The 25869-nt window shown below is 50.1% G+C and overlaps 1 protein-coding gene across 1 annotated transcript in view; it reads right to left on the bottom strand.

The window, feature by feature from the left end:
* The window catches only part of LOC122386330 (furin-like protease 2), a 41876-nt gene that overhangs the window by 10354 nt on the left and 5653 nt on the right, over nucleotides 1-25869 (bottom strand). The window contains exons 2-5 of the mRNA XM_043375428.1: nucleotides 14401-14591; nucleotides 3861-3965; nucleotides 3410-3616; nucleotides 1151-1285 (exon numbers count right to left, since the gene is read on the bottom strand). Coding sequence (XP_043231363.1) covers nucleotides 1151-1285; nucleotides 3410-3616; nucleotides 3861-3965; nucleotides 14401-14586 — 633 coding nt within the window. The 5' untranslated portion in view covers nucleotides 14587-14591. The remainder of the gene's footprint in view (nucleotides 1-1150; nucleotides 1286-3409; nucleotides 3617-3860; nucleotides 3966-14400; nucleotides 14592-25869) is intronic.

Here is a 25869-nt window from a genome sequence, read left to right as displayed (position 1 = left end):
CCGGATAACCATCAATTCTATTGCAACATGTGATGTCGGAGGTCAAGTATTCAAGCAATGGTATCCATGATCGGCATGCGGTCCGCTTCAATGGTGATTTCTCGTTGTTTGGCTTGTCTGTAAAAATTTCCACGACCGGTTGACAGCGTGTGTGGCAATAGTGCGAATTGCGACATCAATATACGTTGGTGTGTATTATTCGTGTACCGTTCATTCGGTATATGTATGTAGATTAATCATCGCATTCGACGCGGGTGGGCGTGATTTGTGTGATGGGTGCCGAAATGAACATTTTTTATGTTAAACGTTATAAGCGATCTGTGATTACATTACAATTTGGTAACATTGTGTGGATAGACGGCGAATAAAGACAACGCGGCCTAATGAAAATGAAAAAACTACCACCATGCCGAGGGAGAAAAGTTAAAAGTAAGAAATCGGTTCTCACGCCAAATGCGCCGCTTGTCATCCTGCCCAGCGCACATGTAGAACATGGTTCTAATCCTAGCTCTAGCATTATAAAACTGGCGGTCTGTTATTTATCTGACGGGCTGAGTCTCTCGGACTAACGAAGATGCTGCGGCCACGTCCGGGGTAGCGTGCAGGCGCTTTGGCGCTGTCTGGCGCTCCGGGGGCGTGTCCGGCGCTCCGGGGCCGTTCGGCGGTGCCCGCTGGGAGCCGGGTGTCCTCGGTTTCGGACGGCCGCAGGTCCGGGTAGTGTCGGCCGGCCGTCTGGGGAGCCGCCGGCCGCCTCTGACACGGCCGATGGAAAACCCGGCGCACCCCGCCACCGGAGTGGCCGTCAGGGCCCGCGCCGGGCTGACCAGTGGCGCTGCACCGAGAGGCGGGCGGAGACGGACAGCGGACAGTTCTGCACGGCCTCAGAGTGCGTGCAGTCGGCAAGGGACGGATTGGGTCGGCAAAGGGACGGATTGGGTCGACAAAGGGACGGAATGGGTCGGCCGTCTGAGCGTATTTGGCGAATAAACCACCGGAAGTTCAACGAGATCGGGGAACATAACGGGAAGTGCCACCCACAGCTGCACGGATGGACGTAGTTGAGGTCAATTCAGGCGGTTTGGCCCAACTGTCTGTGGTCGCGGACGGCGGAGTTGCGAAGAGCCTGTCGCTGAGCAGCCGTGTAACTCACGTAGTTGTCGATCAGGTCCGGGTGGTTGGGCTGGATCCCGTCGTCGAGGATGGACACTACCACGCCCTTGCCCGAGTAGCCCTGCTGCCAGGCGGGCAGCACGTTCATGTCGTTGCCGTCCTTGGCGCCTCCGTTCTGCAACACAAATCATATGAGCCTGTCACGGATACTGAGCCCAGCTGGGTGCCGTGGGGCTCACAGCTGCGAGCCAGTGGCAGCTGGCGCGGTCACTCAGTCTCCAGAAACACCAATTGGCACAGATTGACCGGATAATGGCTTTAGGATTGCGCAAGCTCCACTCGGTCTTTAGCGCGCATGGCTAAACAGAGAACAGAGATGAGGTGCAATGACTGCTGGATACGATCGGCGAATTCACGCAGTCATTACAAGATCAAGCTGTGAAACAGAGAAGTGCAGCAACGCTGCCGTGTGGTGAAATAGCCGCCGGGCTGGCGAGCGTAAGAAACAACCAGTACAATGATTTTCAACTTAATCCTCACAGTATATTACACAATTATTAGTCTTTATTTAGGTTTGAGGTTCAAGCATCAATCGATCTCCTACAGCTTTATAGAATAACCGTAGTAGGAAAGATTATTTTTTCGTGTGGCCTGTAACATAATAAAGGTACCTGCAAAGCCTTCTTTAGCATGGTGCCACGCCAAAAATTATAGATCGAAATGACGACCACAGGTTGGCTATAAATTTGACGAGTATTTGTTGCGGAGCATCGTAGGGTGTGCTACTGACTTTGTAATAGCAGATCATATAAACAATGCCAGGAGGTTAGACGTATCTGCGGCTAGCCTAACTGAGGACCGCTAATATTAACAAAGATCCTGTATTGACATAGAGGAACATCATAGACGTGCGGGGATGCTATGTCCGCTCGTGTTTATAGACCAGACGCTAATATAAACTAGACACTAGATAGTATCGGACACTGGCTCCGCTGGAGGCGTCTGCAGACGAAATGGCATCCGATTTATCAATTTCGGACAAGTGGCATGAGACTCTTGGGATTAAGTGACCTTTTACACTCACTGTGCATGACTAAAGTTCATTTCTACACGGAGTCGTGGGTCGGACTGACAAATTTGACTGTATGATGTAAGTCAATAGTGATTAGTAGTATAGTTGGCTAGGAGCGAAAACGCCTGGCTCTGATGAACAACATGGCTCTGAAAACATTAAAAGTATCCTAACTCAATGCTGCCATTCACGGTGTCTCTCAGTCACTATCCATCCCCCCCCGTTCAGCCCCCCCCCCTTCACCTCCTCAGACGGTCGAGGTCAGCCCTGTAGATCAGTGTCGCCGCCTGTTCGGATCGTCACTTTCCCTTCCCGAGTGGCGACCGGGGGTCTGCCCCCCCCCCCCCGCCGCGGCCAGCGGGTCGTGACTTTTCGCAAGGTCTGCCGCGGCCGGCGCCGCGCTGCAAGCCTGCGTGAGCATGGGCGGGTCCAGGCTATGGCGACGGGAAGGCACTCCCGATAAGCAGATTGTGAAAGTGGGGTGCGTTATGTTATATGCTGTATGCTCTTGTTCGTAGCATTCTTGTAAAGTTTGCGTAGCAAGCGAGATGAATATTATGGCGAGAATTGATACATGTTGAAGAGCGCAAAGATGGTACATATACTAAACAGCAAACGGGATAACGGTAGCATGATCGCAGAGATATATGCGAGTTTATGATCTCCAAGCCGAAAGCGACGATGTTTGTGAAGGCAGACAAGACAAGGATGTGCTCTGATTGATAAGAATTTCCACAAAACCGCAGTGAGTGAGAGAAAACAGAGTAGGTACACACACGACTGGACAACTGCACTCACGAGATGAATAATAAAAACGGCTCTTTGTAAACAAATTGACCTATAAAAGAGACGTATTTTTACCAATCCTTTTCTTACCGCTAAAGGATAATATGACTGATGTGTGCATTGAACCCTTATATCAATTACTTTGCAAATATTTAGGTTATAGGTAGGTGCATTTTTTTCTGGGAGCTTGTGATACTGCCCAGATAGGTAAGCAGATTCTGGACCATCTCCAATGTCATTGTAACTCTTAGAAAATCAACATATCACGACTGAAATGAGTTCTTAATAAAACACAGAGTTAAAATAAAAATAAAATTGCATAGTAATGAACATTTGCATGTTGTGTGGTACCAACATGACATTACCTACTACATAAAATGACATAACTACAACAATGTAAAGCGCTAGGTTTGTAACAGACTCGCGTGCCGCGGAACTCACCAGGTACCACTGCTCCTTGAAGAGCGGGTCCTTCCAGTAGGACTGGGTCCGCGGCCGAGGCGGACTGCCGTCGCCGCCGTTAAACTCCGAGCCGAACCCGGGCCCGAACGAAAACGGAAAACCGTTCTGGAACAAATTGCTGGGCAGAAAGCCGGCGCCATCGCGCTTCTTTCGCTTCTTGTAATATTGCTGGTCGGCCCAGATAATCTACAAAGAGGGACAGAGCGTAAAAAAAAACGGATAGAGCGTTAGGGTCTGGGTAGCTGTCAATTAAGTGCCGCTTAGCTGCCTTCGAATCTATGAAGTGCGTTAATTATGGCAATAACGCTTTTGTAAATAAAAGTAAACATTCGTACTTGATGTGAGAAAAGCATTGTTCATTAATCTTTGATTCCGGGACAATATGTATGTACCTAAGACTGTCATTTGGACCTTCCGCCATCATACTCACGTGTTCTGAGCTCCTGAGTTTTGTAACATGGTGATGTGAGTGCTCTGTTGAACGTTTATGAATTCCATGACATTCTAATAGATAATGATCTTCTAAATCCCCTATCTGAAAGATGGAACAAACACAATGTGTCAGGCACGCCTGGGTCATCCAATTAGCAAACACAACACGCGTCTTCACATTCCACAAGAATGGAAAACAAGCAGCCGTAACCTTGTGCTCAAACTATGTATCAAACTGGCTCGAATCTCCGCTAAGAACAAGGCCATGCAATACGAACAGCATGACTCGGAACCAGTTATTCCGCTGTGACACTCACGGGTGCCGGCTGACCTTGACCAAGACACCGGTGACCTTGACCCGGTCAGTTACACTGAGTCAACCCCGTTCAGCCCTGTCACGTGCCGGAGGGAGGGGCTGGGAACAGTTTCACTCTCCGAGCCGACCTCGCTGTTATCGAAATGTTACAGGGAGTATGCGATTTCAGTTAGTTTGCAACAACCCTAGGGTGGTTGTAACCTCCCTGAACGATCAGTTTGTTTGCAACGACCCTAGGGACGTTACAAAATAACTGCTCATTCCGGGACGTTGTAACGAAACTAGGGTCGTTGCAACCTCCCTAGTTAGTATGCAACGAACCTAGGGTTGTTACAAAATAACTAGGGAGTTTAACCCACGAGCCGCTGGGGGGGGGGGCATAAAGTTGCCCCCCCTTTACGTTTTGTGGAATATCTCCGAAACCTGATGAGCTACGAACGTGAAACTTGGCATAGCTTCAAATGAATACCTAGGCAATGTTTGAAGAAAGTTTGGTGGTTGTAGCATCTAAGATGACGTCACAGTGACGTCATAAAGTTTTGTCGTTTTCCGATATGGACCGTTTCTGATGACGCTGAGCATGAAACTCAACTGTAAATGAACTAGACAGCACCTGCTGTCATCCTAAAACATCTAAGTACATTTCCATCTAGTTCCTAACCAATAATCGGCCCTTTATATTCGGTCCCATATACCTGATGTATCGTGAGGGAACTGAGAGTCGCAAATCTATAATTTGACTTATGACGTCACTGTGACGTCATTTCAAATGGGATCGACACCAAATTTGGACACAACCTTGGCTAGGTATTCAGGAAGATGTGTGCAAAGTTTCGCTTCTCTATCTCTTCGCGTTGCGACGATATCGCCGCGGAAGTAAAGGGGGGGGGGGCAACTATATGCCCCCCCCCCCCCCAGCGGCCGGCGGGTGGCGCGGAGGCCCAGCGGCCGCCGGGTTAAGAATTCATCGAGTCTCGTTTCACAGGAGGGCCGTCAACAATCTTGTCCAATGACAATCTTGTTCAATCTAGCTCATTTAAAAAGAAAAGGGGAACAAAATTTGAACATTCAGCTCAGGAGTATTTCACGACGGCCATCTATAGTACACATTTTGTGCAGATTAGGTGCACATTTGGTGCAGATTTGTTCAAATTAGATGGACATTCGCCAGGAAGCCCTTCGTAAAAACGGCCATTATCCGCTCGTTTCCAGTCTTTTTGTGATCGTAAACGTTCAAACATGTGAAATGATGGTGGTCCCATGCATTATGGTGGGTGTCAAGGTCACGTGAATGTCAGGTCAAGGTCATTGACCTTTGATGACCTTAGTTCACTTCTTCTGGGCTCATATATTTTTAGGCTAGTTTTTCGAGCTGATTTCGAATTTAGCACCCATTTGAACATTTACGAAGTAATTTTGGCGCCTTCCTACAATGTCACGAAGCTGTCAGTGTTAGTTGACACCTATTATGGACAGCTAGCAAGACGCCTACTGGTTGACCTGACCTGACCTGACCCGACCTGGCCTAAAAGCATCAAGACATCATCGGTGATCAAAGCTAACATGAAATTCGTGATCAGCGCCCCGAAAAACCTCGTATCAACTAACTCTCCAAAGTTTTAACAGGTCATAGGTCCCGATTTTCCCGACTTTTGAGTCACTGGCCTGACCTGGAAGGTCAACCAATAACCTAGCCCCGCCCCGCGCGTTTGCAGCTGGCAAAACACCAATAAGGGCGAGAGCTAACCCCGCAGGACCTGTTGGTTTTCTACATACGCGCCGGCCGGGGGGAGGGCTGGTACGACCCCCTCGTCGTTTTTCGCCCCCGTTGGATTTAGAGCGTCGCGGAAAAAAACGAGCGTGTGTGCCGTTAGGAGACACAGCAGCTAGTACCCGATTTTAAGGTCTCAGGTCAACTGGTGACCTCTGAGGTCGGGTCATGTGACCCAAGACACGGGTTCGGTTTTTGATCAATAACTTTAAAAAAAAACAGTTGCAGAGCGCGATTTTAGCATAAACGTGCTCGCCTTGCTCAGGCGTGTCGAATGGTATACTTTTTGTTCGGATGAGGTCAACTTGAGGTGTTGACTTCGGGTCAAGGTCAGGTCAGAGACCCCTAGGTCGTGAAATTGGTCAAAAGAGGTCCTGTTGCATTTTATTCGATTCGGCAGGTCTTCCTCAGTCCATTGGTGGCTTGACTAACTCGCTAGCTCAGTTTGATCGGGAGTTATTGACGAAAAGCTCGTATGACCCTAGTGACGTCATAATCACGCAACGTCAACAATGCAAAATTGAAGCATCTAACTTTTGCAAGGAGTGCATGAAATCACGATCCGTGTGCTTGCAATAGTTTGAGATTGCTCCCGGCGCCAGAATAGCAGTTTTCATTTTTCTCAATTGACTTATAGTGTTGAGGTCACGTGACCGACCTGACCTCATGTCATCTTTAGGAAAAATCCTAGAGGTACAGGGACCCGCAGTTGCTACTGTACACATATATTACCAATTTAGAATTGCGCTATTATTTGCTAAGTGCTGGCCATTGGAGAAAGGAAATGTAGCGCAAAGTATGGAGGAATAACACATGTTTGCTCCTAGCACGTATGTTTTGTATAATTCCTCTTACCGCAACAGATATTCTTCCAAAACTACAATTGTGCTATTTCTCCGCGCCGGTTGCCTCCCCAGAGCCCGTCCTTGGTATCGCCTATAGCTTCCGTTCCCGCTACGTGAATGAAAGTCACGTGACTACTACAGGTTTGCGCTCAGTACTAACACACCTAGCCCGAGGGCCGGTCCGTAGCGGGGAGGGGTAGAACGCCTGAGCTCCAGCGCAGTGGAGGTGGTGGTGGCCCGTATCATAAAGAGGCAACCGTAAGCAGAACTACAATTGCCGCAGTATAAGATTATGGTCAAGTTTTCTTTAAATGTATTGATTGACAAGAAAGTGCAATGTTTGTCCGATATAATAAAACGGTGTCCAAGGCCTTGGAAGAACTATAAAACATATTCAGCAACGTATAAATTTCTGATACAGGCCATGACCTTTCACCTTGCCTCCGGGGAGGACCGCTCAGGAAGCCACATACCGAACGAATCGAGGCCTCGCAGCGCGGCGGCAGAGGAGCTGGATAAACCATCGCCAGATCTTTCGATTACTTATGTTTCCAGAAGAAGGAGGGGGTGGGGGGGTGGAGGGGGGGCTTTTTTCAACCCACTCACCAATCCTTTCCTTATTAACTTATAGCTTACCGAAAAATGCGACACAATGGTGGCCGTCACGAGATGTAGCGAAGAGTGCCTCAGCCACACCCGTTTTGAGTAAACTTTAAGCATTCGAATTCAGGCCAGGATCCTGAAGCATTATTTTATTTTTGTCGTGCATAAGCTGGGATGACGTGGTCCAAGTTAATTGCCAAGAAACGGTTTTAGTTTCAGAACATTTATGAGGCTAGTCGCGCCAAATAGTATACGTTTGTTGTAAAATGTCAAATAGAATGTTGACGTGCTATCCAGATGATGGAATTTATTTGACACAAGAAGTCAAAAAGTGGCATCGTTAGTCATCCTGCATACCTATAAATCGATTCGTCACCTTGGTTCGAGCTCAATAGTTCTTTTCGCGGATGATCGGTTTCGTTTTCTTTTATTTGGGGGGGGGGACAGTGTATGAGCCAGTAACCACCCTCCCCAGCCCCCCAAACAACAATTGTTGACAAATACTGTGATGGTCTAAAAAATGCCCTCAATTGTGTAACGTAGGGATGAATGAGGTAAGTTGAGCCGCTTTTGTTTTTCGTAAGCTACAGGCTACCTTACTGATCATTTTTCTGCGTTTACGGGTTGGACGGACAGAGTGGTCATTGCGCATGTAATGGTGGCCAGAAATGTTTCATACCGCTTATTTTTGTACTGAAAGGCTACGTCAAAAATCATCTTGCACGTTGCCCATCTTACCCCATGGGCGGGGTAAGTTGAGACACGTCGTGGGGAAAGTTGAGCATGGATGGAAAAAGCGAATCTCTTCTTTTCCCGGGCGCGGCGAAGAGTGGGCTCTTTTATTTACTCCATGGCATACATACTTATGGCAAAGTTTTTTTCCTCCATCAAAAAGTAACTGTTTTAAGCCTTCCAATAACTCGTCAAGTTTTCTATCACGGAAGAAATCATTTTATCCTTCAGATAATCTGCAAATCACTTACAACTTGTGTAATCAACAAAGAAAAACAATTTCCTACCATTTTTATTCAGCAGAAACAAGCGCAGCTCAGTTTGGTTTTCGACAGCGGAGACATCAATGGCTTATCCGGCTCATCTTCCCCCAGGTGAAAATGGCTCATCTTGCCCCACCCGTGGCCATTTTCGATTAATGACACCCGCTAAGGAAAATAACCATGCACCGCAGATAACAACAATCTCATTTTAAAGCCAAACATGTCTTAGTTATCAGGGGCGATACCACATGTTACCGGGTGCTGAGCGTGAGAACGTTGCCGTCTCACGTGAAAGACTGCAGCATCGTAAGCGAACGGCATATGGAAGCTCAAGTCAATCAGCGCCATAGGACCGGTAGGAGCTGAGAAACATGGGGTGGCTAAACTTGCGCCTTGGCTCATTTATACCTCACTCTCCCCTATTTGGGGCTCGCAACCTTGATTCGTTAAAGTTATTTGTCTGTTCATTATAAAAGCTGTCAAATTTGCCGTATCATTAAACTTTTATTGAGTTTGTATTTCACACTTATCTAAAATGAACAATTTTGTCACTGGCTTCTTTTATGAATGGAATTGGACTAGGGTGACCCGCGTGCTCCGCAACGCGAAAAGGGGTATTTTCGATTGACGGGTGTTTGGTTGTTCTTGTGTCGGTTTGGTTATCCATCCATTTCGGTCGATTGCTTTTTGATGGCTAAATGATTTGGTTTGGAAAGAATATCCATCGCATCGAGGTGCCCGTGTCTGATAAGCATGCTTTCTACTTCAGAACCTGTCAATAGTTAGTGAACCTGTCAAATGTGTTTTATAATTCAGGTGCGTAGTTTTTTGACAAATGAAAGGCGTAGATAATTTTCGCTAAAAATGGATTTGCAGAGGTTTGAAACATTTATATTTTTAAGAATACTGTTGCTTGTCATGCAAACGTGATGATTGGATCTTGGAGAGAATTGAATGCTCTTTCCAATGATAGCATTTTCAATTGTCAAACGTATCAGGTTAAGCAGCAAAATCCGTGCAATTATTTAGTGGCACATTATTGACAAATGACATTTTCTCCAGCGATTTCTTCCACCTTGTTTTTGATCAATTAGCTTTTCACAATTTTTCCATGAGAGGCGGTACGTTTCCCTTGCCAAAAGGCATTGTTTTAACTCTCTCAGTCTGACGGTCATGTGAAAATAAAATAAAATCCAAAAAACCGTCCGAAACGTCAATTTTTCAAACAAAAGTGCCCTCACGGGTGCACGTGGCACGTGCCATCCTCCGCACAGCACACCATTCGATTACCCGTTCGATTCTCTACACGATGCTGTTTTTCCCGTGACGATCGGGTGCACGGTTACCGAGATATTGCACGGTAACCGGACCCGTGTCGGGCAAATTTAGCCATTTTCGCCCGTTTTTGCAAGCCGATTTATACATGTAAAGTCTATGACGCGAATTTGCACTTTTCGGGCACGCGCCACGCGCTCGCTATCGACCCGATCGAGCTGAGACCCCTCAAAGGCACGTTGTCCATCCTTGTTCTATGAGTTGCGCAAACTTCAGCGCGGTAGGTGCAACGGTGTGACCTGTAACCCGCGCTACGTAGCACCATGTCGCGACCTCGGTTACAGACAGAAACTACGTCACCACAAATAGTAATATAGATGGTCGCATGAATGAACGAATGAATAGCTCCATTTGAGCATCAGCTGAAATCAATCCTAAAATTTAATCTACCAGTCTGCAACGAAAAGGTTTAAAAACCAGTGCAAGTTAGGTGCAGTTTCTAATCTATGCCGTTTTTTATTAAGTGTCTCATAGTTCCTTAATCTTGAGCCGCTTCTCTCACGATTCATTTTATGTGGTGCTTACATTGTTCAAGAAGTTATATTATTCGAGCTCGTTGGTCTTAAAAACTGCTATCGAAGTAAATTAAAGTGTTTCGGGCTTCGGCACTTAAAAAGCAATCGATATTTAAACCTCACCTATTTAGGCATTTCTTTTCAGCGTCTTACCATGTAGCGGAGGGGCGTAGAAACCCTCAGCCATTCGGCCCTTGATAAAAAGAGCCAGAGCTTCGCTGAAAAATAAAAAAGAGCGTGTTGCTCGTGACGAAAGAAATCCGATGATTTGAGGGTCCTGGTCATCGCTGACGAGAAAAAGCCAATTATTTTTATGTCCTGGTCAATGCTGAGATCCTAGGTCACTGGTTGACCTCCCAGATCAGGTTAATAACCCAAAAGCACGGAAAATTGGGTCCTGCTAGAATTTCTACAAGTGAAGTTTGCTGGGACTTGGCTTGCTTCTGACTCCGAATTTGCACTTGCTTTGATCAAAGATGATGTATCAAAGCATTTGGGGTAGGACGGGTCACGCCAGATCACCCATTAGGCGTTCTGCCGGCTATATAGAATGTTAACCAGCATTTACAGCCTTGCATCATATTGCATAGGCATTATAACTGATACCTAAGTATGCCTAGTTTTCAAATGCTAAAATGGGTGCTAAATTTCAAACCAACACTTCCTAAAAACCACAGTAAAAAGGTGTAAATTTAAGGAAGTTAACCGAGATCATTTCAAGTAAATGACCTTAACCTGAGTTTCACGTGACCTTGGCACCCACAACAATTAATGAGACAAACATTAGATAATATTAGATAATATATTTCACATGTTGTGACGTTGCTAATCACGAAACGACTATGGAAACACACAGAAGATGTGCGCTGACTTTCAATTGCTATTCTGGCCTGACATGATCTTGAGAAAAATAATCACAGGTTAAAGGTTATTTGGTTCAGGGATTTAAAATTCTCAGACAAGACGCAAAAATGATAAGGGCTATTTAATTTTCCGGGAAGTTGTAAAATTGATTAACTCCAGGGCACCAAAGAATCGTCGCAATCCTTCGCTTTGCCGCGATTTATTGGTGTAAAACAGCGGGCGCGGTCTACTTACCTCTACTTATATGTGTGGTGAGGGCTAATATTCATTTTATCTGTGTTGATGAATGTGCAACAATTTCTATATGAACTGAGACCAGTCCATATGAGTATGTTTTTCTCACGGACAATGACAATATAAAAACAATGCGAATAAAACCAAACGTTTCGGACAACAACGTGCCTTCGTCAGTGGAGAAAAATGAGTGTATAGGTTTAACATCGATGAGAACTAAATGCGGCACCGTCTCGGTCTGGCCAGCCGGGTTGCCGATAAAATACACAAATGTTTATCAGCTTCCATGATGTGCTTAAAAAACTGTTGAAAATATATCTTTAAAAAAATAAAGATAACTACTTGATCGATGTTATCGAAAGAAAACATGTATGCCTAATTACTTATTTCTTGCCACTGACGGAGGCACTTTTTTGTGCGAAACGTCTGGTTTTATTCGTATTGTTATTGTATTGTCATTCCCTGTGAGAAAAAAGGATAACTAGATTCAGTTAGTAACCATAACAGCGAAACGGCTTATTGTAACACAATTCACTGTGTATACGAAACCTATAAGTCCCTAAAATAATTATATTTACAACTTTTAAAAAGATACAGCTTATACAGCTTGGGCATACAATTTTTTCTGCATTAATATAATATTAATTTATCTTCACAGAATATGGTAAATTAGTGCTGCTGAAGTTCGCTTTCGAAGCGTCTCCTCCAGGCATTCCACAGCTCTCGTGCCATTTTGGATCACGGAACATGGCTGGGCGCAGGACAGGTCAGGTCGTCTGCGAGCTTGGACGGACCACGTGACCACCTCCTCCACTCCCCCTCACTCCCGTCCCCTTCCCCAGCAGGGCGTCCGATCTAACCGCGCCCCAGGCAGTCGGCTCGGTCCGACCCTCCCCATGGTCGAGCCACGGACCGGTGCCGCCTGAGTTTGTGCCGGGTGCAAAACTGGAGCAGTAACTAGTGCCGGAACTAGTAGTCAGCACGACCATCGTTAGATGGCAGGAGTAAATGGAATAAGCGGTTCCAGGTTTCAGAAGGAATGGGGCAGGAAAAACCGCTGGAAACATTGTTTTGCTGATATAGCCATAAAAAGTTCACTGAATTAGGAGAGCAGCACATCAGTTTAAAGCCCTTCAGATGGTGGTTTTAATAAGCACACAATCATTTCCCAATTCGCCTCCAACGGTGTCACAGGCAAAGAATACGCTGAAATACTAGTGTGTACAGAAGCAACTGCGGGTCCCTGTACAAGTTGTGAGACTTCTACATAGGAGATGCACGTTCTTAAGTTTCATCCCCTGTAAAAGCTCCTATGGGACTGAGGGCGTTGCGAAGTTGCGGCATCTCAGGACCGTCCACTAATGACGTCATAGGTCAGTAACCTGACCTGACCTGAAAATCTGGTTGGTGTCACAAGATCCGGCTTGAATCAAAGGTCAGGTATGCCTAGTTTCAGCTCTCTGTTGCTGGCGTGTTCGGAGCTATCGCGAGAAAAAAAAACTAGGGGGCGAGGATTAAGCTAGGCTGGTTTGGGTAAGTTTGGGTCAAGTAGTTAAAGGCGTCCCACCCGCACCACCTATTTATAGCAGCTGTACCTAAACCACCAGCGACAGCTTCGTAGCAAGTTGCATTGGCACCACAACTATACGTACTTCTCAAATGTCTCAATGAATGCTGGATTCGAAATAAGCTTTAAAAAAAATCCTTAAAATCGTACAATTTGGAACAGTCACCCGAAGTCACCAAACGTCAATGACCTTGACCTGGCCGACAACTGACAAGTCAACTTGAAACCCATCATGATGCATGGGACAACCATCAGTTCATATGTTGGCACGTTTATATGTGATCACAATAGAAGTCTGGAAACGCAATTTAGTGTTCGCTAACATAAACGGCAAATCATTTCGGTCTGCCATGGTCTCAGAAATCAGATCAAAGGTCAAAGGTCATTGGTTTCAGGATCATGTACTGTATAGGGAATGTGTAACCAGTAACGTAGATAAGTTCGAGGACACTCAAAGTTTCGTCACGATCGGCCGCTTTTAGCGCGAGATAATCGCGAAAAAACGAGGGGTTTTATCCGACCCGCACCCCTAAAAGTGTGAGGGATAACCCGCACACGGATAGCGACGGATATCCATCACACCTACCCCAGTACCTAACTCTATTTTCTACATGTAAGCATATGCTGGCGATATAATGCAGCCAAAATTATCACAGTTACGTAAGTACCTTGTCCCGGGCACCACATATACTCCTGAGCTGAATGTTCAAAATGTGTTCTCCTTTTCTCTTAAGCTGAACTAGATTGAACAAGTTTTTCATTGGAAAAGATTGTTGACGGCCCTCCTGTGAAACGAGACTCGATGAATTCTTAAACTCCCTAGTTATTTTGTAACAACCCTAGGTTTGTTGCATACTAACTAGGGAGTTTGCAACGACCCTAGTTTCGTTACAACGTCCCGGAACGAGCAGTTATTTTGTAACGTCCCTAGGGTCGTTGCAAACAAACTGATCGTTCAGGGAGGTTACAACCACCCTAGGGTCGTTGCAAACTAACTGAAATCGCATACTCCCTGTAACAGAAACATTTCTCAACGGGTCGGCCGGGTCGGCAAACAGGGGACACGGCGTCTCCCTCGGACGGCGGCGGTCGACGGACCGGACGGCTGGTAACGAGGCCAACGTGATAACGGCCGTGTCAAGGCCCGCACTCTTTGTTGAGTGCGTTTTTCGCCGCAGGGGACCGACAAACTCCAGACAAAGCTCCACATACACACTACAAACACATTGGCACACACACAAATGGAAATGCAAAGTAACGCTGGCATGAAACAGCAGAACAAAGTCGAGGTCAGGCGAATGTTTCCCAGCACACAGCCTGGACAAGCTCTTAGCTCACACGGTCCCTGTTCGACCTCAGCACCTCGTGGGAGTTGGCTCGGTCACTGCCAGCCCCCCCCCCCCCTCCCCCCCCGGCCGGTCGGCACTGACAGGACTGCGGGGACGTGTCACTCGGGCACGCGTCTGACGTCACGGCTGTGACGGCCGCCTCACCGTGTCGATGACGGAGCAGTGGTGCTCCTTGGCGGCCCTCTCGGCGCGCGCCCGGCCTCCGGGCACCTCGACGGCGAACTGATTGGTGTAGTGGCCGTCATCGGCGGGCTGGCCGCCGGCGGCCGCCGAGCAGGCCGAGAGGAGCGCGCTGAGGGCGGCCAGCGCCCACTGCCGGCCGGCCACCATCGTGTCTGCCACGCACAGAAACACACAGATCTGAGACTGGTGCATATGAGGTTATCGTCACGGCCGCAGGGAGGTCAACACGTTAGCCCAAATTTGGCAATGGGCTGGCACGCAAGGGGCAGCTGCAATATCGATCAACAGTGACAAATAACAGACAGACTTGCTAACCAACTGAGGAAGAATGTCACCTACGCGATGCTGATATGTAAATAACAATCGCTTTGGAGCCCTTTCATTGCTATACCTCATCAATTTGTCTCGCGGCGTTCAACATTATTCCCGTGGGCGGTTTGACGCGGACCCGGAACCTTCAACTCTGCACAGCACAATATCCGTCCTGTGACCAAGCGTGATATTACAGGTTGACGACCCGAATTTATTTACTGCACAACACAGCAGATGGTGTGAGGAGACAGAACTAGGCTATTGTCTCCTTAGAAAGTAGAATATTTCTGAAGCATCTTCCGATTAAGGTGGACGGACGGTACAGGAATTAGTTTGTTTTCATGGACGCCCATAAGCTTGGTCTTATGGTGTACCTATTGTATTTGTGCGATCTTGATAAAAGACGACGGCAGCTGCAGAGATGCAATTATTTGCCTCTGGCTGAGTCCCGTCGTTGAGATCAGGATGCAAACGCAATAAAACTTGAGTTCCCTTGGAAAAAAGGTATATTTGTTCTGTTGTATTTAAATGCTGCGAGGTTGTAGGGGTTCAATAGTGCTGTTATTGTATGACAAAACACGACACAACTAAAAACTTTGTGGAGCTAGACAGCGCAATGAACTTCAGCATGATTTAAAAGAAAAAAAAAACTAGTTTCAACGGAAACAATGCGCTGGACTCTGGAGACAGCCGAGTCATCCCAACAGTGCACGATGACGGCTCTTACAGGTTAATGCGCACTCAAATTCCAGCGATGGTGCAGCCAAACGATCATCATCGGGTCGAAACAGGTAAAAACCGGACCATTTCACAACCCGAGTCGAGTCGGGCCCAGCCGGTAATTGTCGTGCAGAAGTACCGGTCGGGGCTCCGCGGCCGAGCCGCACAACGCGTCTGGCTATCGGCAAAAATCGGCAGCGTAGGAGACGCGACCGCTGACTGAACCGAGCCGGCAGTGACGGCGATTGGCGGCACCGGTGCAGTATTGTGGGGCCGAACTGCAGCGGGAGACGAGAAAAAGCTACCGAGATGGCGTGAAAACCTGCCATAGAGACAGTCAACGGATACTTCTTGGCTGAGCTGACAGTGATGGCTCATTTTACTCAGCTTTGAGGATGATGACGACGACGTTTTTGCGATGCAGAAATTGCGGTGAAATATGGTGAAGCTAGCGATGTTTAGGGAGATCGGAGTGTGACAAATGGTTGCTGGATTCGGTGATTTACCTCAACAAGAAACCTGTCGCCGATAGGGTCAAAAATTGAAAATCGACGTAGTATACCTGTTATAAGAAAACAAACACCAAACGGGAGAGCAGCAGCTCGCTGAGGCCCGCTCGCCGCCGCCACGCGGCTCCGCTGATTGTCAGGGACACCTTCCGGTGGCATCCGAGCGCGGATCCAGAGTTCCGGACCGGCTGACCCGAGCTGAGCCGGGAGCCACAGATTGCGGCCGACGCGCCGCCACCAGTCGTAATCCGACGACGACCCTTGAGCGGCAATATCCGCAACAGTCGGCGAGCCTACCGGCCACCTCGGAACTGGGGCTCAGCACGGTCGCGATCCGGAACCAAAGGCGCCTGGTTTCTGGGGAGGGGTGGGAGGTGGGAACTGTACTGCAGCCGTAGTTGCTGTGCAGCTTCACTGGAGCTTGACTGCGGCTGAAAGCTCCCACGCTCTGTGCCGTTCACAGAAAGGGGAAAATCTCTGGGGCTGAAGCTTCTTAAGTATGGTGGTCGGAGCGGAACAATCGGATTGAAAGCCTGTTATTGCAGACGGCTGCGAGTTGCGAAAGCTGCACAAGTCGGGAGCGGCGTGGAGGAGGGCTTAGACACCGGCACCGCAACTCCAACAACGAGTAATGCATTTATGAAGAGGGATATTGATAGCCCTCGTCGACAACTTCGACCCGCAGGCTGACAGCTTCAACATATCCCCGGCCTGCGTGTTAGCATCCGGTGGCAAAACGATGCAACAGATGCAGATCGCGTCAATCCTCGTCCCAATCCGGGCATACAGATCTATTGACAATTGTTGCGCGCGAACAAATGCCATCGGCTTTCACGCGTCTACATTCCTGTTCAGGATCAACATTTTCCGACACCGTGACGAGGAAGACCATTCCGCTGCGCCGTCTGGTCGCTTTCCTCCAGCCGCCTGTGTGTATGTCTGTCTGCGAGCTACCGGCAACCACCGGAGTGTGCTCTCCTGCCAGTGTGTGCTTCCCTCTCGACCCGGCGCGCGGAGACCGGCGCGGAGGTGAGGCGGGGGAGTGGGCGGGCCGTGCGGCGGCGCCGTATGTCCTCGGGACCAGCGTTGCGCTCCGCTCCCCCGCCCTCGGCCGGCGCCCGGTAACAGAGCACTAACGTCCGGGGGCTTCTGCCTCTGCCGTAACGTTTCCTGACTTGGAGTGGCCACACGGTGCCAGGTGCGGCGCCACGCCCCGGCGACAGCGGTGGGTGCGGCCGGCCGCTGCACCGCCTGCTGTCCAGGGTCCAGTGTCCAGGGGCCAAGGACCCGGTCAGCTGGAGGTGCTGGAGTCGGAAGGCGGCGGCTGGAGGCGCGGTCGGAAGGCGGAGCGAAGGAGCTGGAGGGCGGAGGCGGTGTTCGATCGTGACTGCATTTCCCGTGCAGCCGAGAAAGGAGCGTGGGAATGCGAATTGGGGCGCTGTCCTCGGCTGGAAGCCCGCTGCAGCGAATTAGCTCAGGTAGGGGTACGCGCAAGGGCTCTATCTATTTGCACACAAACGACCTCTTGAAGTCAAGATTTGAATCAGTCTACAACAATATACGGGTTCTTTCTGACGAGAGAGGCTGCAATCCGCACACCAATCAGTTTTCGTATGCCGCAAATGATCTCAACTCAAGGCCAGGGTGACCCGCGCTTATTTGGAGGCTCTAACAAAGAACTTGTTTACTTGAGCCCGGAGTCCGGACTGCAGGATTGTTGCCAGGTGGGCGACAAAAGATGTTACGCAACGCTGCAACTTCACTTGTGGGCTTACAATGCCGTTCAGGGACGTATATATGACGTTTATCACATTATTCTGCATTGCTGCACCTATGTTAGCCATTTCAGATAAGTAGCGCTGCTCCTTTCTGAGGTGCCATGCGGCACAGGAACCGGACGCCAGATCGAAATCGACGCCGGCCGTAAAAAGTCCCCATGTTTGGAGCCCTGGATACCGTGGCAAAGGAGCCGGAGCTGGACCCAGACACGGCATGTCCAGTTAGTCGAACTATAACGTAACAATGCGCGGTAACCACGGCACGGCGGCCGAACGTAAAGGCGATGAAGATGTCGCAATAGAAAAATACGCGGTGTGTAACGAAGCGTAGACTCGACTTCTATCGGCGAAGCAGAGCGGAATCGAGCCAGTTTCAGCCATCGTTAAGTTTCGTGAGGCATAATGGCCTTTGGTATATTGTCTTACGTTAGACATGTTTGTAAATACACCCGCCTTTGCGTCTGCAAGTGGACCCAACCAGCACTAAACATGTTCCCGAAGGTCAAGAGAGAAAAACCAAAACCCAGGCGGTGACAACAGTTTTATTTCATAGTATTCCTATAGCACGGTTAAAAGGCAACGAAACGGTAGCAGCAGCTTCGTTCATAAAACTGAGCGAACAGAACAAATGACAACCAATCGAGACCGAGCGATAGCTTGCTACATGCCGCTCAAAACTCAAATCCACTATCCAAATCCGCATACCTAACTGCCTTTTGGTGAGCATTATAATCCAGCAACACTCAATTTGGTTCGGTAGACATGTAATTACATGCCTTAAATGGAAAGGGGTGGTTCAACCAATGGCCATACAAGGGGCCGATTGTAATCAATGTTTCTGTGAGCTATAATTTCACGCAAAGATATGACGAATTTCATATAGTCAAGTTATGTTGTTCACAATGCTTTCGAAACACATTGTATCCGTCTCGCTGTAGGTGATCATTTCGTTTATACGTGTCCGCCCGCACCAGCGTCTGCGGCCGAATGGCCCGTTCTCGCATGGTCCTATAGTGCGCGCTCGGGCGCCTCGCGCAGTCGTCCCCACCACAAACGTCATGCCCGCTGACCGCGCTCAATTTCGACCGATAAAGGCCTACAAAGGTCCACGACACTCGAGTCGTCACTCTCCGTCACTCTGAAGGTGATCATTTCGCTAAGTTCCTTCGGTGTTTCCTTATGCATATGGCTACACCATTTAGCTACACCCATTAAGGCACTCTTCGGTACCACGGTGACGTCTAGCGGTGACTTTATATGTCTACCGTGTCGCGCCTTCCGCGGCGACTGCTGGTCCTGCTCTCCTCCTCCTCGTGCCGTGTCTGTTCACACGTCAGAGGCGGGGCGGCGGCTCAGCCGTCTCCCCGGCGGCGGCGCAGAGCTGGAAAACCCGAGCGGCTGGTGCGCCGGGAGCGCGACCGACCAACCGTGTCGCGCACTGACGAGCTGCGGCGATCGCGGTGACAGCGGCGGCGTCTGCGGCGCGACGGGAAGGATACACCGCGCCACTGGCTGTCCTTGAACCGGCGCGTCCACTGTTTGCTCGGCCGGCCACCGGCTCAGGAACCACCGGACGGCAAACTGCCACCGCCGGCGTCCGCGCGCCTGTGAGGCGTCACTGCGCCACGGAACGCGCCCCGAACCCGCCGAGGTCACAGACACGCACCGGCGGCGACCCGCGCCCCACCGCCCACGCGTGTCCGATCAGCTGGGGCATGGGCGCCACTCCTGCAGAGCGAGCCCTCGGAGCGCCCGGAGAACTCGAGCTCCCGGGGAGGGCACAAAGTGATCCCACCGGAGCTTTGTGCGAGATCGTACCGACCACTCAAGGCAGCGTGTTGACGTCATAAGCGGATGGGACAGCACCTGAGCTGGACAAAGCTGCCCCAGCAGCGGAAAGACCCGCTTCCGCATAGCACGGATGACGGCGGACATGAGATCTGAACCCGCGTCACAACTGATCTCCAGGTCATTCTGAGCTGGAAGCTCTAACAATGCATGTCATGTGATGTCGGCTTGTAATAATACGATTTCGCGGCGGCAAACCACATTCCCAACTCGAAGTTAATGGCAAGTTAAATCCAAAGTATAGGAACAATGAACCAAATGCAAGAGCGCAAATGTTCTTGGTTTGCCCGACATAAAAGTAAAATGGTACAAAGTACACATGGCTGAAGATATGGCCATCATGGGGACATTTCACGGTTTAAGTCGACACACTCTCTCGTTACCTTTCCATTGCTCACTCAACCGTAGCTCCTCTTAACAGTTAACACAAAGCCATACAGTTCGCACCTGGCTTCAGCAAAGTTCAGGACAGCGATTGGAGCCACAATGATTGGCCCACAATCTATCAATCGCCAAGGCGTGGTGACGGCTTAGACTCGCCATCCGTCATCTCTCTGTCCCCCCCCCCCGTCTCTCCCTGGGCGTGGGAGGGGCGATGAGGCCGGCCGGGTCAGGTGCCACAGACACCTCCGATCTGGGTCAGGCTACGCCCGGCCACAGTCCATTTCACAAGCGCGCGTGTGTTGCAACTGCCCGCGCCCGAGTGGCGACTCCGACCCCGACTCCGACCCCGACCGGCCGACCGGCGCGCTGCTCGAGGAAGCGGAAATGCTGGTCGGTGCGCTCACCGGGCGGTGGGTGTGGACCGAGACGTGCTCACAGTGCACAGTGCACATAGTGCACCGGGTGCACACTGACGTGACACAGCGGGCCCAAACGAAAAGGCTCCGAACGTGAGTCATGCGTCTCGTGCGTGACAGAAACGGGGAAAAGAATGGCTATTCGGGGTATTTGTGAGCGCGGTGCTATTAGCAGCGAGCTGCTGCTGTGCACTAAGCAAGGGTCGTATTATGCAGAACAGCGCGCGTTCAGCACGACAAAGTGCATTGCCAAGTTAGTTGCTCAGCAGTCTCAGCCTAGGTTAATAACAAGCGACTTTCGTGAAGTCATGAACTTGGGTCAATACCGCAGCACTCGCGAACGAGTGCCCAATCAATACTTCCAACTAGCCAAAGACATAAATGTTAAAAACCGACTTGGCTCAGCAATGCCACTCTAAAAGGACGAAAAATGCAGCTCATAAACGCATAGCATCATATTATTTTTTTAGGACAAAGGCATTGGCGGAGTTTCGCTGTCTCGTCAGCAGGCGCCACTTATGTAATGTAGGTAGGCCTAACGAGCGTTCTTCGATCAGTGAATGGACAATACATCCCGGCCGGCCCCAACCTCCATGGAATCGGTAGACTGAGGGGACAGATGAGGTCGCTGTACATAATTAGTTCTCTCAGGGGTCATATCAACAAACCAATTGAAACCAGGTGAGCGGGTAGCACTCATACAGGTCAAGTTTCTGCAATGCCTGGCTTTAATATCCTGTGAATGGCCTATTTATAATTTGACAATCATACTGAAAGGATTACAGTTGCCACTTGTAATGTAAAGCACTGCAGTTATGCCAGAATCAGGGCAGAGCCGCCTCGATTTGGCTTCTGTTGAAATAAGCATAACGCCACATGGATCACCGGGGAGGCATTCGCAGGCGATGTGAAATGGTGCCACGACCGGAGCCAATTCAATCACCGGGCGTCACGGCCGAGAAAAGGTCAATCCTGGGTTCCTGTCTGGGAAGATATAGATGATACTTTTTGTGGTACACCCACCGCACGGTTCATGTCTAAAACCATTATTATTGCATTGCAATATATGGAAGTCGCATAAAACATAGTAAGCCTTTTCTTTTATTTATATTTTTATTATGTATTTATACTTTATATTTGTGAAATATAAATCACGCTTATTCTTAAGTTCGCGGTCAGGTGCAGTCTGGAAAGTCATCTGGCAAATGGCCACCGCTTTTTTCCCCATTACCATCACTGATCGGCGACCTTCCCCTCCCCGACATCTCGGCGCCCGCGTTCCCCGCCCCCCTGCGTCCCGGGCGAGCCGCCGGTTGTGTGGCGAAAGGGACAGAGGACGTCCGATAGTGGTTCGCCAATCACCAATGAGAGCCGCCGGCGGCGCCGGCCGTCCTACTGACCCAGGCAGCCGGTCGGCCGGTCGGCCGGTCGGCAGGCTCGGCGCCGGTCGCTAGGTAAGCTCGGCGGACCAGGTGACCGCTCGGACCGGGCCGGTACAGCCTCACCCGGCCGCCGCGCGCACCAGACATGGCTGAATGGCCGGTGATGCAGCTCAGAGCATGGCTGACCGACCTGGGACACAGCTCGTAGTACGTTTCCCAGCTGACCCCGGCGCGGGAGAGAGGTCCGCACGGAGTCGGACGGCATGCTGACCGTGACCGAGCATAACTGGTACTGACTGTGACTGTGAAACAGGTGCCTCGTGGCACAGCGTCATAACTACTTGTAGGTACACTGCGATTTCCTAGCGATTCGTTCAACCGTAACTGATCCCGCCACGGCATGTTACGACCACTTTTATGTATGTTACTCCAACAAATAACAGTCTCTCTATTGGTTTCACTTAAATTACATCTATTAACGTCCACTTCGAGCATTGCATGCTAATCCGAAGCTTCCCTCCCTCTCTCTCTCTCTCTCTCTCTCTCTCTCTCTCTCTCTCTCTCTCTCTCTCTCTCTCTCTCTCTCTCTCTCTCTGTCTCTCTCTCTCTCTCTCTCTCTCTCTCTCTCTCTCTCTCTCTCTCTCTCTCTCTCTCTCTCTCTCTCTCACTCTCCCTCTCTCCTCTCCCCACTGTTTAGTCTGCTGCAACAACCCAGCACTGACTTGCTCCGTCTCCGTGGATCAAAACCGGTGGTGGCATCACGGTGCATCCCGCCACGATAGCCGTGATGTGCATTTGTTAACTCTGAGCGCACACCGACAGAGAGAAAAGCTCTCCTCACGGATAAGCAGGGAGCCTACAGAAGCGATAGTTGATTGGTGGCTGCCAGATGAAAGTAGCCAGCCAGGGCGGCAGAAGACAGGACTCCCTGTCATGTCTGTAGGACATATCGCATGCACCTGCGTCATACATGTAAGACAACATGCATGGCTGCCGGCCAGATCAGACCGGGTAAACGTTGCCGGAAAGAAGTTCGTGCTTCGTATGCAGGCGAACTGCTAATGGTTGGGGGGTGGAGAGTATGACATGATGTACACGGTTCAAAGCAATTTCTGATTGTTATTCGGATGGTTTCGAAAGCATTAAAAGATTATAAATCGAATCTTGCCCTTCGATAGAAGAGCTAAATGTAACGCAAGAGGTATGGCTTCAAACGCGCTTGAAAGTGAATGATTGTTGTCGTTCTTTTGATGTACCTAATTGCGATTTAAATCGTCGCCTAAACACTTCAAAAGCGAGACCGTTCGAATCACCTACAGGCTGCAGGCTGCAGCATTTTAAGTTTAATAAATATCTGCTTCTGAACTCTGCCCTCAAATACATATACCTACAAAGAAACCATATATAGGAGTACTGGGTTCCTGCCCCTGCGGCCTTATGCTGCAGGGGTATACCAGCTAGCCGAGCTCCGCCTCGCCCCAATGCAATCTGTAAATACCATGATGCAACGCCGTGTTCTGAAAAGGCCGTGATGATGCTCCATTGCACATCAGTCGTAAATCTCGCAGAACTGTCAGATGAGAAATAGCTTGTATGACCGGCTACTGAAGATGAGTATCATATACAGAAACTGCACCTCACTGCCCAAACAGTGAATTCACCACCGCTCGTGGGGACAAGCGTCTATTTATTGTTTCAGAGAGCACCATTGTTCTACTGGCTTGTGCATGAGCAAGGCAAACGGTCCCTAGCTGCATGCCTACTGTTAGTGAAATGGCCTCAAAGTTGTTCAATATGAACCGATACAATCAACCACTTACTTTTTTACGCAGTTATGAAATGCGTGATATCATATAAAGATGACTTTTTTAACAGACAATTTAAGAGGAAACACGCATTCTTTTGTCGTATGCATAGAATATGAATTATTCATCAGTATATCCACGAATATTGTGGGTGATTGATGTGGACCATACACTCCGGTGAATATCATATCGAGGCCCCGTCGATTCGAGTTCAATGTCACTTTCCTGGAAAACCCGGCACAACCAGCTGAAAATATCCGCTCACTTATTCATGCTGGCTTCTTCACGTCAGTCGCCTATCGCTCGGCCTTGACCGCGCCGCCGGCCTGGGGGTCGGGAACCGGTATCTTCGGCCGCCGGCGAGCGTGACTCCTCGCCGAGACACTCTCCGTGCGTGTCGGGAGTCGGGGCCACGGTAACCGGCTGGGCGTGGGCACACGCGCCACACGGCACCTCATCAGACAGACATTGAGACCGACGGGACCTCTCCACGGAGAGCTGACGTGACTCCAGAATCGGCCGAGGCCGCGGCATTTTACTCTCCACACATTAGACCCAGCAGTGCAGGGCTGGCTATGACGTCTTGTTTTTACGCCGGCTGGCTTTGAAAGTGCCGCGGCGTGGCACTTCACACCTGCTCGCGGCGCGTTACATTTACCCCGTCTGCCGAAAATCCGTCCGCGATGATCGATGGTCGACCCTGATCCATTAGGTCGCAGCAGGCAGAACGGGCGACCAATGGCGACCCGTCTCAGCCCGGTGACGTCATCTGTGTCCATTAGGTAATGGTACCGGTGTGCTGACGTCATCAGTGTCGATACAGAGCCTAATAAGCTGTGTCCCATAACCAATCTGCTCCCGGAGAAGATTCACTGGGATAACGTAAGGCCGTCTCTGCGGGTATATCGACCAGCCTGTAAGACCGATGCGGCACTTTCGGTCCAGGATACCACTCACCGTATTCGACATTTACGCTGCGGTGTCGGTATCGCTTAGGCTATCACATAGACCACGAGTTTCCCCATTTGCAATTCGTTTGTGTTTGCCGGTCTGAAGCAACGGCGTCGAAGCATAAACGAGGCCGGAATCATGGCATGATTGAAGTGTGACTGGCTGTTTAGTGTTCGTGGCGTCACTTTGCGCCTGATAGCGACACGTCCGTGTCATGTCGTTCGTAGCGAATCCAGGGTTGACCGAGGCGGATCTCGGGTCGCAGCGGGTCGGTGCCTCTGCTTTCTCCTGCATCAACATACCAGCGAGCTCGGTAGATCTCCTCACTTAGAACACCTGTCCGGCACTCTATATCGTCAAACGTTCATCACACGACCTCTCCAGCGCGGCGAGCGGCAATGACACACCACGGACGGCGGCCTTGGGCTGAGGGTGAGGCGGCCTGCCACGTCACATCGGAAAAAAGACGGACGAGGGCCGGAGTGCGGGGAACGGACCTCGCCAGATCCGCGCCGGTGGTCACTTTGTTGTGAACGTCTACCACAACAGACACTTCCCGCCGCAGCTCCACCCTATCCGTGACCTTGGCGCCGAGGTTGCTGGCAACTATGATGGCGGTGTCTGTGGTCGAAGCTGGCGCGCGTAGGTAACGCGACAGTCCGGCCGCGGATGGGTCGCTGGAGGTCGTCTCTCGGCCTCGGCGGTCGGGACAGCTGACCCAGGTTGATGTCGTAACCCGTCCCCGGCGCCAGTCCGGCGCCGACCTCAGGACACCGATGGTGCTCGGACGGCGGAGGCTCCAGCGGTGGAGGGCGGAGACACGTCCCACTAGTACGGCACCTGCTCGACGCCTCGCGTGAAATGTCCGCCAGATCCGGACAAAGCCAGGATGACGTTGGCGCTGCGATAAGCGATGGAGCCCTGGGAGGAGCCGGCGCCGCTGAGAAGTGATTTACACACCATCTGGGCAGCAGGGCTCCGCCACAGCCGCTGCCATGTTGTGCAAACGCCGCGCGGGAGCAGCCACTCGTTTAACAATGGCATGTCACCATTGCGGAATCAGTCACTAGTTACGACCTAAGCGTGGGTCTACGAGCTCCGACAGCGTCACAGTGCGAATGACATTGTGCCGTGGAACTTTTCTCAAGAAGCGGTAACCGGAAAATGACTTGCTCATGTCTCCTAATTGTTACTGCACGCATGGGAGCGTTCTATAGGTACTGTTGGATTAGTGCTAGATTTACCAAAGCAGGATTTTTAGGTCAGCAGATCTCGATTGCCTGTGAGGAACGTCGATTACAAACAAACCATCAAACGATATAGGA

Source organism: Amphibalanus amphitrite, unplaced genomic scaffold (genome assembly GCF_019059575.1).
Source record: "Amphibalanus amphitrite isolate SeventyFive unplaced genomic scaffold, NRLGWU_Aamphi_draft 000247F_arrow, whole genome shotgun sequence".
NCBI lineage: Eukaryota > Metazoa > Arthropoda > Thecostraca > Balanomorpha > Balanidae > Amphibalanus > Amphibalanus amphitrite.
This window is presented reverse-complemented; position numbering and strand designations above follow the sequence as displayed.